Raw genomic sequence first — 15,708 nt, forward strand, 5'->3', positions numbered from 1 at the left:
TGAATGTATATTTTTAATAAGAACTGAATGAAACTAAAGAGGAATGATGAGGACGTAAAACCGAAACGTTGAGAAAATAGAAAAATTATCTGGAGATCACTGGCGTTTCATTTATTCATAAATTTCTGTTTTATACTCCAGTCAGTATTACGTATTTTAAACACCGTAAAGAGGAGTGTGTCAAAATATATCAACCAAACTATATATATGCTGTATCCACTGTTGACGAGGCTACTCGACTTATAACAAAGCCGTTTATTCGGTTTAGTTTTGTTTGTTATGAATTTCGCGCAAAGCTACACGAGGGCTATCTGCGCTAACCGTCCCTAATTTAGCAGTGTAAGATTAGAGGGAAGGCAGCTAGTCATCACTACCCACCGCCAACTCTTGGGCTACTCTTTTGCCAACGAATAGTGGGATTGAACGTCACATTATAACGCTCCTACGGCTGAAAGAGCGAGCATGTTTGGTGTGACGGGGATTCAAACCCGCGACCCGCAGATTGCGATCATTTATTCAGATGGGTTGGGGGGACAATTATATTAACAAATCCCTTTACAATGACACTATATTTGTTTTCAAAAGGTAAACATTCAAGAAAAGTTCTTTGAATACTATTTCAGCGATTTTTTTTATTTCGTGTTTTTAGAGTTCATTTCTTGAAGCTTTTATAAAGAGGTTTTTTTTTCCTCCAAAGATGTATACATGCTCTGAAAATAGTAGTCTTCATTTTTGAGTTTTCAATTTATGTACTCGTGAATAACTTCGTTATATTAAATTTTAGATGGCATTATGCATATACATTGCGAAAACTTAATTTTTAAAAATAAATTCAAAATTTAAGCTCCAGGCGGCACCACTATTTATATTGCGAAAACTTAATTTTTAAAAATAAGTTCAAAATTTAAGCTCCAGGCGGCACCACTATTTAATATTGCGAAAACTTAATTTTTAAAAATAAGTTCAAAATTTAAGCTCCAGGACGTATCTTATTAAAAATGATTAATGAAGTTACCGACAATTCCTTATAACTTCATCAAATAGCATGACTACTGCAGTGACAGTTGGCCAGTGTTCAAGGCCTGCTAATAAAGTTGGCGACCTACCAGCCTACACACTCAACTAACAGTTTAGTCACTAAATGATCACTGCATCCAACCTCAGGCAGCGAAACCCACACAGTCGCAGGGTCGGCTGGTTTTAACGCCTACGAAGTTTCATAGACAGACTCGTTTCACGGCATACCTGATCATTTTTTTTTTACCCCACCTGTACTTTCTTCTGTACTGAGATTAACCTAACATCTTCCCTTTGTATATTTACTAGCTTCTTTGGCCACGTCTTTTAAGAACATATTTAAATAATAACTTGAAAACAACTTAAAATAAACCTTGAAACTTAAATATTGTTTACATTAGCTGTTCAACTGTACACATCACGGGTGGGTCATTCTACTGTGTATTGTCCTTCTTGGGAAAGAATCCAATTCTTGCAACGGATACGGAATCTGGCAAGAAGGGTTCAGTGACGCAGGGTCAGGGGCCCGACCAAGCCAATCGCGGCAGTGGAGTATTTTTAACGATTTTCAAGGCCGTTCATTTTTGCTGAAATGGCTTAAAGCAACTAACTGAAAGTAGAGATTACCGTATTTGGTGGCGCTGGTTACTGCGGTGTCGAGGATGTGTAACTTTCTCAGAAACTCAACAGGTGGCGCATACCGCTTCTCGTAACAGCAGTTAAAATAAATCACAGCTAACTTTGAAGATTGTGTTTTTTAGGACTAACGAAAGCATTATTAAAATATTTTAATTTTTAAGGGTACTTAGATCTCGTCCATCAAGCATTGAACGTTAAGTGTAACATTCTGAACAATTCTTATACTACATTTCTTAATAAATAAATAAACATTGGGTCATGCTGATGCAAGATATTTATGTTTTTGTCCCTCAACGTTAGTGATTCCTACTATTTCAGATACTTTAATTTAACTATATAGTATTTATTTTGGATTTTTTAACAAAAAGCGAAACGTGGGATTAGTCAATAACTAAATTGTTAACAAATAATATAATACATACACACATTGTTGGGCTACAAGATTAAATATGCATATTTACCACGTTATTTTGAGAAGTAGTGTTCTTATCGAACCGCCTTATTAATATTTTTGTCAGGTTAGTGAATTTTATTAGTTCAGTTTGTCATTTTTCACAAATGGTAATTTTTTTTGTTTTCACCAGATATCAACGAATGTGAGATCCCATCTCTTGCTGCTGCCTGCGTTCCCAATTCTGAATGTTGCAACCTGCCTGGTCACTACGTGTGCAAGTGTTTAGCTGGGTTCACTGGCAACGGAACAGTATCCTGCGTAGGTGAGAAATTCATTCCCGCCAAACTCGTGCGGGTTTTTTAAACTTTTAATGAAGCGAGCTAGGCCAACGATCGACTCTCTCCTAAAAGAATTAATATGATGTTATCGGCTTTTGTGCTAGAACTTCTTGGTATTATTTATAGTTACTAGTTTAAAAGTGTAGCTCAAACACAGCCAGTTAGAGACGAGCTCGGTCAGGGACTTTTTATTCTGAATGTGTTAAAGACTGTTCACAGTGGGGACTAGATACAGAATTAATATCGTGTAACCTCTCTAGGGATTAAAATTACTTTTCGAATACAGGGGTACAGGTTCGAATAAAGGGGGGGGGGTACGCAACTATCTCTCAAAAAGAACACAAGGAGAGATGGAATGTCAAACTGAGAAAAGATAGCAACTGTTAAAAGTATTTTATACCGAAAGCATGCCCCTATTCTTACAAACTGATCTATAAATATTTGAATACAATAACATTCTTTTATTTTACAAAACGATGTATAAATATTGGAGTAGAATAAAATATAAGAAACAAGGTTTCCTAAACCTTATGCCTAAATATGGGTTAACTAAAGTTACATATATTTTACGTTTATTAGAAACAAAAAAATTAAATTTAAATATTTATTAAACAAGGAAAATTTTTTATCTGAAATTACGGGAAAATTCAGTTTTTTCTTTATCGACTTTAACACATTTTTATTCTGGGATTATTTAAAGTTTTTCTTTGTCCCTTTTGTTATTATGTAACTTTACTATTATATTTAATCACATCACAAATAACAATGAGTTTTTTTTTGTACGTTTGAATTATTTGTTAGTCAGTTTAACTGAAAGCACTTAGATTTTTTCTTAAGCCTACTGACTAAGCCTAAATCTTATGTCAAATACAGAAATTTGTTCGATTTAATGAATTATTAAAGTTCAGATAATTATAAATGTAACTTTTTTTTTTCATACAGATGTCGACGAGTGTTTGGATCCGAATTCGTGCGGAAGAGGTGCGGAATGTCGCAATATTCAAGGTTCCTTTGAATGCTTTTGCCCGCAAGGTTTTACAGGAGATCCTTTTGAAGCTTGTTCTGGTAGGGTTAACTTGAAAATCTTCGATTGTTATCTCTCTCTACCATTTTAGTGAATTCCATCTGGCAAGACAACTTGCGATTGTTTGATTGGTAGCTAGGTTCTTTTATAATACGTCTGTTTAATTTACATTGCGTGACTTGTCTAAATGTACGACGCTTCAGGCTGAACCTATTCTTTAAAAAGCACGCGAAGTGAAATGAGTTTATCTTCATGAACGTCTGGCCACACTAACTCTATATAATTTCATTAGGTCGTGACAAGGTTAAATAAAAATGTGGACCAACAAGGTTTCTTTATCATTTTACGCCACTAGTTGGAAAAGTTAAACTGTCTGTCTCTAAAAACGTTAATATTCCAGATCTTAACTGTATCACACAATAATAAAGTTTCACCTTGTTGAAAATGTGTCACATTGTAAAAAGCGATACCTTATTGAAAATTTCATATTGTAATCAAGTGTCACCTTGTTGAAAATGTGTCACACTATAATAAAGTGTCACCTTGTTGAAGATGTGTCACACTATAATAAAGTTTCACCTTGTTGAAAATGTGTCACATTGTAATAAGCGATACCTTATTGAAAATTTCATATTGTAATCAAGTGTCACCTTGTTGAAAATGTGTCACACTATAATATAGTGTCACGTTGTTGAAACGTTATACGTGTGCATACATAGCTAAGGTAACTTTCTTCTAAATCAGGTTTATTCCTTATTTGTCCGAAATTAGGCGCCATTTCGTGAGCTATAAAATTTTACTACCATTCCTCGAAACATAGGAAAAATCAACCATAGTTTGGAAGCATTTCAATAACCTAAATCATAGTTGTAGTGACTTTGTAGGTGGTAAAGTTGATTTACCTGTTTCTTCTAACTGATCTTGCTCTGGCTTACTATGCTAACGTGGTTTTCATAAATAAACCTCTGGTTTAGTGGTCTTTAAATGATCCCCTCAACAACATTTCAAACTGATTTTTTTCCGACCCCCGTTTTTCTCAGATTCGAACATTTACAACTTTTTTGTTGTCTGCTCTAAAAAGATAAACCTTAAAATTTTGCGTTGATGATGTTTACTGATGAAAATGGCGAATAGTTTTAGGATGTTTTTAAACCTTTTATCCGTGTTGTAGGCTTAGTAACAGTCCCAGAACTGGTATATCTTTTTACCCATGTTATAGGCTTAGTAACTCTCTCAGAAATGCTAAACCTTTTCACCTGTTTTGTAGGCTTAGTAACTGTCCCAAAATAGTTTAATCTTGTTTACCCATATTTCAGTCTTTCTTTGCAACTATCTCAGAACTTCTACATATTTCTAATGCTTATTGGGGGTTTAGTAATTGTCTCAGAACTGCTAAATCATTTTATACGTATTGTAGGCTTAGTAAATAGTCCAGAACCGTTAAATACTTTACCCTTATTGGAGGGGTGGTATGTATTTTAGAATCGCTAAATCTGTGAAATACAAGCAACTGGCTTTTGGATGTTTTAACAGATTTTCATTTCAGATATGGACGAATGTTCGCACCAACCTTGTGGTCCTAGAGCCATCTGCACGAACACGAGAGGCGGCTATCAGTGCTCTTGTCAGCCTGGTTACCAAGGGAACCCTACTCCCGATCAAGGCTGTGTAGATATCGACGAATGTAGAAATCCAGGGTTTAGCTGTGGATCTTTCGCTCAGTGTATCAACACACCAGGAAGCTATTATTGCGAATGCCCGCCAGGATACACCGGAAATCCAAAACTTGGCTGTGTTGGTGGGTTTCAAAATTAAATAATTAATTTGGCTTACTGCAATACACTATGCACGAGTACGTTTAAATCATGAGCAGAGGCGTCGCTAGGTGATTAAAATATTCGGAGCTCGATCCCATAGGTGTGGGAATTTTAATCTGATTTTGCAAGACACCAACCGAGGATCCGAGGCTCTGTCAAAGAGAATCGGGGCATGGGCCCTGTGTGTCAGCGCCCAGTGACGCCTCTAATAATGAATAGATTTATTATACAGTTCCCTAGTTCTTCTTTTAACTTTTTCGAAGTTCGAGAGAACGCTTTGCCGTATATTTAAAAATCAAGTCAACTGTAGCGATTTGTAACTTCGTATTATTAAACGTAAATAAGTCAAAAAGTAACTAAAGATTCTAACAGTTTATCCTATAATTAGTGTAAGGTAATAAAAAACAATCGACAATTTTAAATTGTAATTATTAACAAAGTATCAGTTACACGTTATTTTACTGCCTCTGGTTGATTTTCTAAGTGAGACGTAGTGTTATTTTACCGCCTCTGGTTGATTTTCTAAGTGAGTACGTAGTGGTTATTTTACCGCCTCTGGTTGATTTTCTAAGTGAGACGTAGGTTATTTTGGTGGTTATTTTACCGCCTCTGGTTGATTTTCTAAGTGAGACGTAGTGTTATTTTGGTGGTTATTTTACCGCTTCTGGTTGATTTTCTAAGTGAGACGTAGCGTTATTTTGGTGGTTATTTTACCGCCTCTGGTTGATTTTCTAAGTGAGACGTAGCGTTATTTTGGTGGTTATTTTACCGCCTCTGGTTAATTTTCTAAGTGAGATGTAGTGTTATTTTGGTGGTTATTTTACCGCCTCTGGTTGATTTTCTAAGTGAGACGTAGTGTTATTTTACCGCCTCTGGTTGATTTTCTAAGTGAGACGTAGCGTTATTTTACCGCCTCTGGTTGATTTTCCAAGTGAGGCGTAGCGTTATTTTGGTGGTTATTTTACCGCTTCTGGTTGATTTTCTGAGTGAGACGTAGCGTTATTTTAGTGGTTATTTTACCGCCTCTGGTTGATTTTCTAAGTGAGACGTAGCGTTATTTTGGTGGTTATTTTACCGCATCTGGTTGATTTTCTAAGTGAGACGTAGCGTTATTTTGGTGGTTATTTTACCGCATCTGGTTGATTTTCTAAGTGAGACGTAGGCCTCTTTCTTTTTCATCCTAATTTAATAATCTTAAATAAAAAAAACGGAATTTTGAACTTGGTCATAGATTTAAATTTTCAATAGATATAAATATATATATTTTAATGTTCTTTATTTACAGACATCAACGAATGCCCTAATTCATGTGGCTTTAATTCACACTGTGAAAATACTCCTGGCAGTTATCAATGTATTTGCAAACCAGGCTACAGGGGCGACCCCTATTCTTCAGCAGGATGCACAGGTGCGTGGTTTAATGACATAATTTTGATGTGATTTTGTGTAACTTTAGTATGTACAATATTAAAAATCCATATTTATTTTTTAGGTATTTAACGCGTCGTGTAATCTCAAAAACTGATTTCCCCCCTCTATTTCCTAGTATCAAACAATACTAATATTATAAGCTGTTACATTAAGTTACAAATGTAACTCTCTTCAAGCCTTTTTTTTTATAGTAAAAACTCGTGTAATACCAAAAAAGTACATACTAAGAACTTCTGAACAGAAAGAAGCTAATGTAACTTAGAAATTAATTAATCCAATCCAACATAACAAACTGATTACAAGTAAACAATGAAATAGTGTTTTTTTTTTTAACACATTCGCTGTTAACGACGTGTTCGACCATAATCCCAAACGTTTCCAGACCATAGGCATATAGACTATTGAGATAATGCAATTTTTTACTGCAGACGAAGACGAATGCCGCAAGCCTAACGCATGTGGAGTCAATGCAGAATGTTACAACCTGCCGGGATCTTACGAGTGTAGATGTTTACCAGGTTACGCCGGAAATCCAAAAGCCATCTGTGCTGGTACGTAACCGGACATTCAACGGACACATTTATTAATGACAGTTTTGGGATTTAAAAAATGTAAAATGATAAGAGGGCCGTATAATCAACCAACTAGAAAAACAAGTAACTGCAATAGGAAGTCGTAATTTTTTTCCCGTTAAGGCTATTAACTTTGAATTCTGAAAGTCAGCGAAGTATTATAAATGTTGTTTTAACACTCGTGTGCCTTTCTTTTGAAATTTGTAATAAAGAGGGATGTAAAAAAAAACAAAAAACGCGTAATCTGTCATGATTTTTTTATTACAGTTATCCTTGGCTATCCTTCCTCCATTTAGACTATATACATCTGTTGTGCGGATAACTTAACCTAATGTTAATTATTATAGGGTGCTTGGTTAAAATATACCCGAAATGTATTAGCTAAACAAACATTTTATTTTTGAAGATATTGACGAATGTTTACGCCAGTCTTGTGGAGAAAACGCCATCTGTAATAATGTACCTGGGTCCTATGTGTGTAAATGTCGAGATGGTTTCACTGGAAACGCAAATGTCCTTTGTGACAGAGGTAAGGTCGCCATTAATTGTTTATTACAACAACAAAGTATAGTTTGAGATAACAGTTTATACCTTGTTTTACTGTTTAAAGTTCCTCGGAGTGAAGAATACACCGGTTATTTTGAAATGCATAGACGTGGAATCTCGAGACATTTCCCTTGACGTTCCAAATTAAGAATATTTTCCCTCAGCCTCGCGCAACATCAGTGACTTAAATATTAATCATTTTTGTTAGGTCTTACCACAGGACTTCAAGTAACTTCAGAAAGTACAACAATAACTTTTAGTTGATGTAGCTTAAAAATGTATTTTACATTACGCCGCCCCCCAGTGGCACAGCGGTATGTTTGCGGACATACAACGCTAGAGTCTTGGTTTCGATACCCGTGGTGGGCAGAGCACAGATAGCCCATTGTGTAGCTTTGTGCTTAATTACAAACAAACAAACACCCTCGACAAACCTAGTGGTCTTGCGTCAGTTCTGTAAAGTGCTGGCTTCTAACGCTGTTATAAAAATAAAACTGTCATAACTGAAGCTTATCCTGTCTTTAATCCTCTCGTCATATTCTCTTCAGAATATAGCACAAAGAAATCTGATCGCCCTGATAATCTTGTAAAGTTCGATAAGATCACCTCTTATCAGAAAAGAAGAGACGTCAATCCTTGAAATCCTTTGAATCCCTTCCAATAAATCATTATCCCGTTAGACGACAAATGTGCACAGCTTGGGGCTACAGTAGAGTAAACGGGAACATGAATTTTTGTTTTTTTTATTTTACAGTTAGAGTAGACGTGCAGTGCCAAGGAAATTTTGAATGTACTGAAAACGCTGAGTGCATCGGTGGTATCTGTAGATGCAGGAATGGTTTCCAGGACAAAGGAAAATACTGCACTGGTGAGTGAAGATTTATACAAAATATCTGCTAATAAGTACGTGAAGACCTAGCTATCTGGACTACGTTTCTTGTGTTAGTCTAAATATATCTATAATAGACTTATTGCCATTATGATCCGAGTTGGCCCGGCATGGGTCGCGGGTTCGAATCCCCGTCCCACCAAACATGCTCGCCCTTTCAACTGTGGGGTATATTAATGTGACAGTCAATCCTACTATTCGTTGGTAAAAGAGTAGCCCGAGAGTTAGTGGTGATGACTAGCTGCCTTCCCTCTAGTCTTTTACTGCTAAGTGGCATGGCCAGGTGGTTATGACGCTCGACTCGTAATTTGCGGGTCGCGGGTTCGAATCCCTGTCAAACCAAACATGCTCGCCCTTTCAGCCGTGGAGGCGTTATAATGTGACGGTCAATCCCACTATTCGTTGGTAAAAGAGTTGGCGGTTGGTAGTGATGACTCGCTGCCTTCCTTCTAGTCTTACACTGCTAAATTAAGGACAGCTAGCGCAGTACCTAATTTAGCTTTGCGCGAAATTCGTAACAAACCAATCACTGCTAAGTTAGGGACGGCTAGTGTAGATAGCCCTCACGTAGCTTTGTGCGAAATTAAAAACAAAACAATCAGAGTTAGGTTTGTTATCACTAGGCTTATTTATTCTACACTTACAAAGCCTTTAATTTTCATTTCTAGAGTTTGTGATCAAGTACTTTACAATAAAAAATTGGTCAACCTTGTCATTAAAATGAAGCATGACGATTTTTTTTCATTTGTTTGTAGATATTGACGAATGTACAAAAGTAAGAAACATCTGTGGTCTCAATGCAGTTTGTGTGAATACGATTGGTAGCCATAGGTGCGACTGTAAAAATGGGTATGAAAAAATACAACCAACATCTGAAAGTCCCTGTAGAGGTAATTTTTTTTGATTAAAAAAGATCTTAGTCGTGATAAAATGCTTCTATGTTCTAGTTTATTCTATAAGTTGCTCTAGTATTTATTGTGCAGTTTTTTAAATGCGATTTTTTTATACTTTTAAATAATGATAACCACACTATTTGATAAATGAAATGCTGTTTCTCTTTTACCGTATTGGCCCGATTATAATTAGGTTGTAAAATTCATAGTCGCCTTATAATCGTAGCCGACTACAGGTTCCTTCCCCCCTACTCTAGCCTGTTGCATTCCTGAATGTCCAAATAGCATCCATCTATGCATGGTGCCCAATGTTTGTTCAAGGCCATCACTAATTCTTGCATTTATTGACTTTGCGGACCTAAAAAAGGACGTTATGACTTACAATTTGTTTTCTTTCCTATGGTTTCTGAAAATGGGATCGCCTTATAATCGGGCCAATATGGTAATTTTGTTTATTAAGTGTCTATGAAGTGCTGTGTACTTGCCGTGTATGCAGAAAGAAGTCAGCTATTCTTGTTTGTAGTATTGTGTTTTTGTTTTTATCAATAAATGTTATTTCATGTAGCAAACCCCAATAGGTGCCATAAACCTTCTGTGAAAATCGGAACAAATGCAACATATATATATATATATATATATATATTGTACTTCTATTAATAATTGCCCTGATAAGAGACTGAGTGCAGCCCACTGGTTATCATGCTGGACTGTAGCTGAGGTTCCCTGATTTATGTCCTGTTACCATAAAAAGACACACTTTGCACTTTAGATCTTGGGTGCATTATGAAAATGATGCTCAAATTCTACTATTTGTTCTCACTTAAATAACCCTGGAGTTGGCTGTGGATGATGTTGACTAGCTGTTTTAGTGATGGCTATTGCACAAAGCCAACAAACAAACATAAAATGACTGACAAGTTCTTCATAAATTCCAATCATTCATTTGATATAGGAAGTGCCTAGATGAGGAACACAGAATACAGTTAGAGAAAAGCATTGTGGGATACTGCATGCCTGCTGAATATTTTTTCAACTAACCTTGATTTACTAGTCTAATTCCTAAGAAGTAGTCTATATTGAACTAGTGTAGTAAAAATAGACCATTTTATACACAGAGAAAATCTAGGGGCTATAGACATTTGTTTTTGATTTGAATGAAAATGAAATGTAACACCGGTGATTGCCGAATAAAATGTTGATGTTCAGCGGTGAAACCCTTTCTGTATGAATGTTTTGAATTTGTAAGATGGGAGGAATATATATGATCTTATACGTGTAATATATAGAACTCACTTCATTCATATGATCATTATTACTTGAATTAAAGGAACTTTAAAAATTGCTTTACAGATTTATTATACCGTTAAACTTAAAAGTTGCCAGACCTTTAACACTGCATCAGACCATTGCAAAACCACAATATGCTCCTGCATGAGCAGATTGATGGTAATGGTGCTGATAAAGTTGAATGTCGTTTAGAATGATGATATTTTAGTTAATTCATTGTAAACTTTAACGAGTTGAAGATTCAGAGAAGTTACCATAATAAAGAAATGTAACATTTATTGTTATTTTGGGCTAGATATTAACGAATGTGTGTTCGGACGTTTCCCTTGTGGAATCAGTGCAAAGTGCATCAATAATGATGGAGGGTATCAATGTGTTTGTCCTGACACGATGGTTGGAAACCCAAAAGATGCCTGTAGATGTAAGTAACACTACCATCATTACACATAATACCTATCGTTGACAGTTTTTAAACAGCTAAATCTGAAAATTATATATTGGTAAATAGCAGTATTACTTTGTTTGATCCTTCCAGCTGAAGTTTTAATTTTTAATGTGAAATTTACAAGAGTTAACAAAACACGGAAAATTTTAACCAAAGTGTCAGTATTGTATTCCATTACTAGTGTAATGGTATTTTAAAGTTGAAAATATTTGTGTATTTTATTGGTAGTGTATAACAATGATGTGTTAAAATTGAAATTATTTGTGTATTTTACTGTTAGTGTAGAAAGTTAAGGTTTTCTAGACCTCTTTAATTATTATTGCATATATCATGTTGAACTATAACGATAAAATTGAGCGACTGTTATCTTGGAGATAAATAGTATATGCTTAGTTTTGGGTTTTTTCGTTGTGACTTAGCACCTTGCTATGACATGGACTGTGGGCCTCATGCCACGTGCCAGGTTAGTGGACGAGAAGCGAATTGTGTCTGTGAATTGGGATTTACTTTTATTCCAGGAAACATTGGAGCAGGTTGTACAGGTATGAAAGTTCCAAATCCATTTTATTGTGTCATATAGAACAGATTAAAAAACAAATCTCCTAATGACTATTTTATTACTCTGTTGTTCTGTTTGTATAGATTCTTCTCTAAATCAGTAAAATAATAATATGTAAGAGATTACTAGCTTTTAAACTACCACTTTAAAATTAACTGTTTTCTTTATTATAAAGATAGGCATTAAGGATTGTTAATTAACTGTTGTGTTTATTTTAAAGACAGGCATTAATGATTGTTAAGTAACTGTTCCATTTATTATAAAGATCGGCATTAACAGTTGTTTGCATATTTTTTTTACAACAGATATTAACGAATGTGACAACAATCATGGACCTTCTGGTCTGTGTGGTCAGGGTGCTCTTTGTACCAACGTTCCTGGTAGTTACCATTGTATTTGCCCACCAGGTTTTACCGGAGATCCCTTTAGATATTGTGAAGGTTAGTGGTAGTCATGAATCTGGCAGTATGTACTTAAATAATATTGATCTGGCTACCATCTCAATACATAAATAAATAATGTTGACTTTACTGTATTCCAAATAACATGGTTCATTCATGTTTAATATGGATCTGGCTGTTTTTTAGGTAACTTACTAGATTTATAAATAAATATATTTGGCTACATATATGCATTGATAACACAAATATGGCTGCATTTTCCAGAAATTTACATTTCACTTTAGGACCAGTATCCAGAAATTTAAATTGCCTCAAATTACCTCGGCAACATTCTGATATTAAATCGTCACTCTATCAATGATGTGTAAATGTTACAACATTCTGATATTAAATCGTCACAATCAATGATGTGTAAATGTTACAACATTCTGATATTAAATCGTCACAATCAATGATGTGTAAATGTTACAACATTCTGATATTAAATCGTCACTCTATCAGTGATGCGTAAATGTTACAACATTCTGATATTAAATTGTCACTCTATCAATGATGTGTAAATGTTACAACATTCTGATATTAAATCGTTACTCTATCAATGATATGTAAATGTTACAACATTCTGATATTAAATCATCACTCTATCAATGATGTGTAAATGTTACAACATTCTGATATTAAATCGTCACTCTATCAATGATGTGTAAATGTTACAACATTCTGATATTAAATCATTACTCTATCAATGATGTGTAAATGTTACAACATTCTGATATTAAATCGTTACTCTATCAATGATGTGTAAATGTTACAACATTCTGATATTAAATTGTCACTCTATCAATGATACGTAAATGTTACCACATTCTGATATTAAATCGTCACTATTAATGATGTGTAAATGTTACAACATTCTGATATTAAATCGTCACTCTATCAATGATGCGTAAATTTTACAACATTCTGATATTAAATTGTCACTCCAGCAATGATGTGAAGAATGTTACAACATGTTAACAACGTTCTCCTGAAAGTAAATTATTACCTTAGCAATGGTGTATAAATGAGCAAATATCTTAATAATTTATTTCAGTAATTCAAATCTGCATTTGGAGCTTCCAAAAATGTCAGAAAACTTTGTATTGGTTGGTACTTTGTTAACTTCATTATATGGACTCTTTTCATGAATGAAATTAGTCCAAAAGTCCATTTGAGAATTAAATATATTATAGTTTATTTACTAAGTACAGTGGTAGTGAATTTGTAATTCTTGTCTCTACTAATCTTTCTTTTGTTATAGACATTAATGAATGCAACAGTCGATATGGTCCTAGTGGTCAGTGTGGTGAAGCGGCCATCTGTGAGAATACGCTTGGTAGTTTCTCGTGTTCCTGTCCTCACGGATATACTGGCAACGGCCGAGCTTTATGTCGGGGTGAGTATTGTTACAGAGAGAGAGAGAAAAGATTGTACGTTACAGGTAGTAGTTGTTGTTTATGTCTTATGTACAGAGAGAGAAAAGGTTGTATGTTACGGGTAGTAGTTGTTGTTTATGTCTTATGTACAGAGAGAGAGAAAAGGTTGTACGTTACAGGTAGTAGTTGTTGTTTATGTCTTATGTACAGAGAGAGAAAAGGTTGTACGTTACGGGTAGTAGTTGTTGTTTATGTCTTATGTACAGAGAGAGAAAAGGTTGTACGTTACGGGTAGTTCTGTACATAAGACATAAACAACAACTACTACCCGTAACGTACAACCTTTTCTCTCCAGAGAAAAGGTTGTACGTTACAGGTAGTAGTTATGCAACATTTTATAACCAGCATTAAATCATTTTTAATTATCTGGGTTTTGTTTGTAAAATAATTGGTGACTTAAATTTATTACACACACATACAAGATACGGGTTTTAATAGGATTGTTAAGGACCTAAGTGGTCTTTCTATGGGTTTCTTGTTTGAAAGGAAAGGTTAGGAGTACTAGTTTAAATATTAGAAGTTTTTCATATTGAAGAATAGATCTAGACTTGTTTTTTGACGAAGTCATTTCTCTGTTATTGTCATTAACTTGTGGACTGCTTTGCCTGGTGTAGTATGTATGTGTTTATGTTCATTTAAATATTTATTGTGTGTAGATGTACATATTGAAGGATGTTCTAATGATCAGAAGAAGGTAATAAATTATCTACTGACCAGATGAACCCCTACAACACACCTAACTTATACCAAATACTTTATTGTTTCCAATAACAACATCTATAGCACACTTAACTTACATCAAATACTTCATTGTTTCCAATAACAACATCTACAACACACCTAACTTATATCAAATACTTTATGTTTCCAATAACAACATCTACAACACACTTAACTTACATCAAATACTTCATTGTTTCCAATAACAACATCTACAACACACTTAACTTACATCAAATACTTCATTGTTTCCAATAACAACATCTACAACACACTTAACTTACATCAAATACTTCATTGTTTCCAATAACAACATCTACAACACAATTAACTTACATCAAATACTTCAATGTTTCTAATAACCACATCTACAACACACCTATCTGACCAAATACTTCAATGTTTCCAATAACAACATCTACAACACACTTAACTTACATCAAATACTTCATTGTTTCCAGTAACAACATCTACAACACACTTATCCGACCAAATATTACCTCTACCTCTGAGTGAGTGTTTGTGTTACCTAGTTTAGTTTATGTTCTAACATATAGCTAAATACTTTTTGTCTTTACTTACAGTGTTATTGTAACTTTTTAAACTATATTTTTATAATAGTACTCCGACCAAATATTACCTCTACCTCTGAGTGAGTGTTTGTGTTACCTAGTTTAGTTTATGTTCTAATATATAGCTAAATACTTTTTGTCTTTACTTACAGTGTTATTGTAACTTTTTAAACTATATTTTTATAATAGTACTCTGACCAAATATTACCTCTACCTCTGAATGAGTGTTAATACTGTGGTTCTTTGTATCTTTTTGTTTTTATAAAGATATTAATGAGTGTGCCCAGAGGTTTGGTCCAAATGGAAGATGTGGCATTGGAGCCATTTGCACCAATACACAAGGAGGGTTTGAATGTCGTTGCCCCCCTGGAACAGCTGGGGATCCGTTCGGAAGATGTAAGTATTAGCTTTCAATTATTATTAGAAATTATGTCTGAAGCTCTGTACCTTTTGTGTTCTTAATTATAGTTACAGTAAAATAAATCTGTTATTACAGACAAAAACATTGTGTTCTTAATTATAGTTACAGTAAAATAAATCTGTTATTACAGACAAAAACATTGTGTTCTTAATTATAGTTACAGTAAAATAAATCTGTTATTACAGACAAAAACATTGTGTTCTTAATTCTAGTTACAGTAAAATAAATCTGTTATTACAGACAAAAACATTGTGTTCTTAATTCTAGT

At 34.4% G+C, this 15,708-nt stretch overlaps 1 protein-coding gene across 1 annotated transcript in view; it reads left to right on the plus strand.

Moving 5' to 3' along the window:
• LOC106472826 (fibrillin-1-like) overlaps positions 1 to 15,708 on the plus strand; it is a gene marked incomplete at its 3' end in the record, with an annotated part of 59,053 nt that overhangs the window by 37,067 nt on the left and 6,278 nt on the right. Inside the window, exons 6-18 of the mRNA XM_022401364.1 lie at positions 2,241 to 2,372; positions 3,331 to 3,453; positions 4,959 to 5,210; positions 6,515 to 6,637; positions 7,089 to 7,211; positions 7,639 to 7,761; positions 8,533 to 8,646; positions 9,423 to 9,557; positions 11,143 to 11,268; positions 11,712 to 11,834; positions 12,157 to 12,291; positions 13,553 to 13,687; positions 15,287 to 15,415. Of these exons, the coding sequence (XP_022257072.1) occupies positions 2,241 to 2,372; positions 3,331 to 3,453; positions 4,959 to 5,210; positions 6,515 to 6,637; positions 7,089 to 7,211; positions 7,639 to 7,761; positions 8,533 to 8,646; positions 9,423 to 9,557; positions 11,143 to 11,268; positions 11,712 to 11,834; positions 12,157 to 12,291; positions 13,553 to 13,687; positions 15,287 to 15,415 (1,773 nt within the window). The remainder of the gene's footprint in view (positions 1 to 2,240; positions 2,373 to 3,330; positions 3,454 to 4,958; positions 5,211 to 6,514; positions 6,638 to 7,088; positions 7,212 to 7,638; positions 7,762 to 8,532; positions 8,647 to 9,422; positions 9,558 to 11,142; positions 11,269 to 11,711; positions 11,835 to 12,156; positions 12,292 to 13,552; positions 13,688 to 15,286; positions 15,416 to 15,708) is intronic.

The sequence above is a fragment of the Limulus polyphemus genome, unplaced genomic scaffold (assembly GCF_000517525.1).
Source record: "Limulus polyphemus unplaced genomic scaffold, Limulus_polyphemus-2.1.2 Scaffold5641, whole genome shotgun sequence".
In the NCBI taxonomy this organism is placed as follows: domain Eukaryota; kingdom Metazoa; phylum Arthropoda; class Merostomata; order Xiphosura; family Limulidae; genus Limulus; species Limulus polyphemus.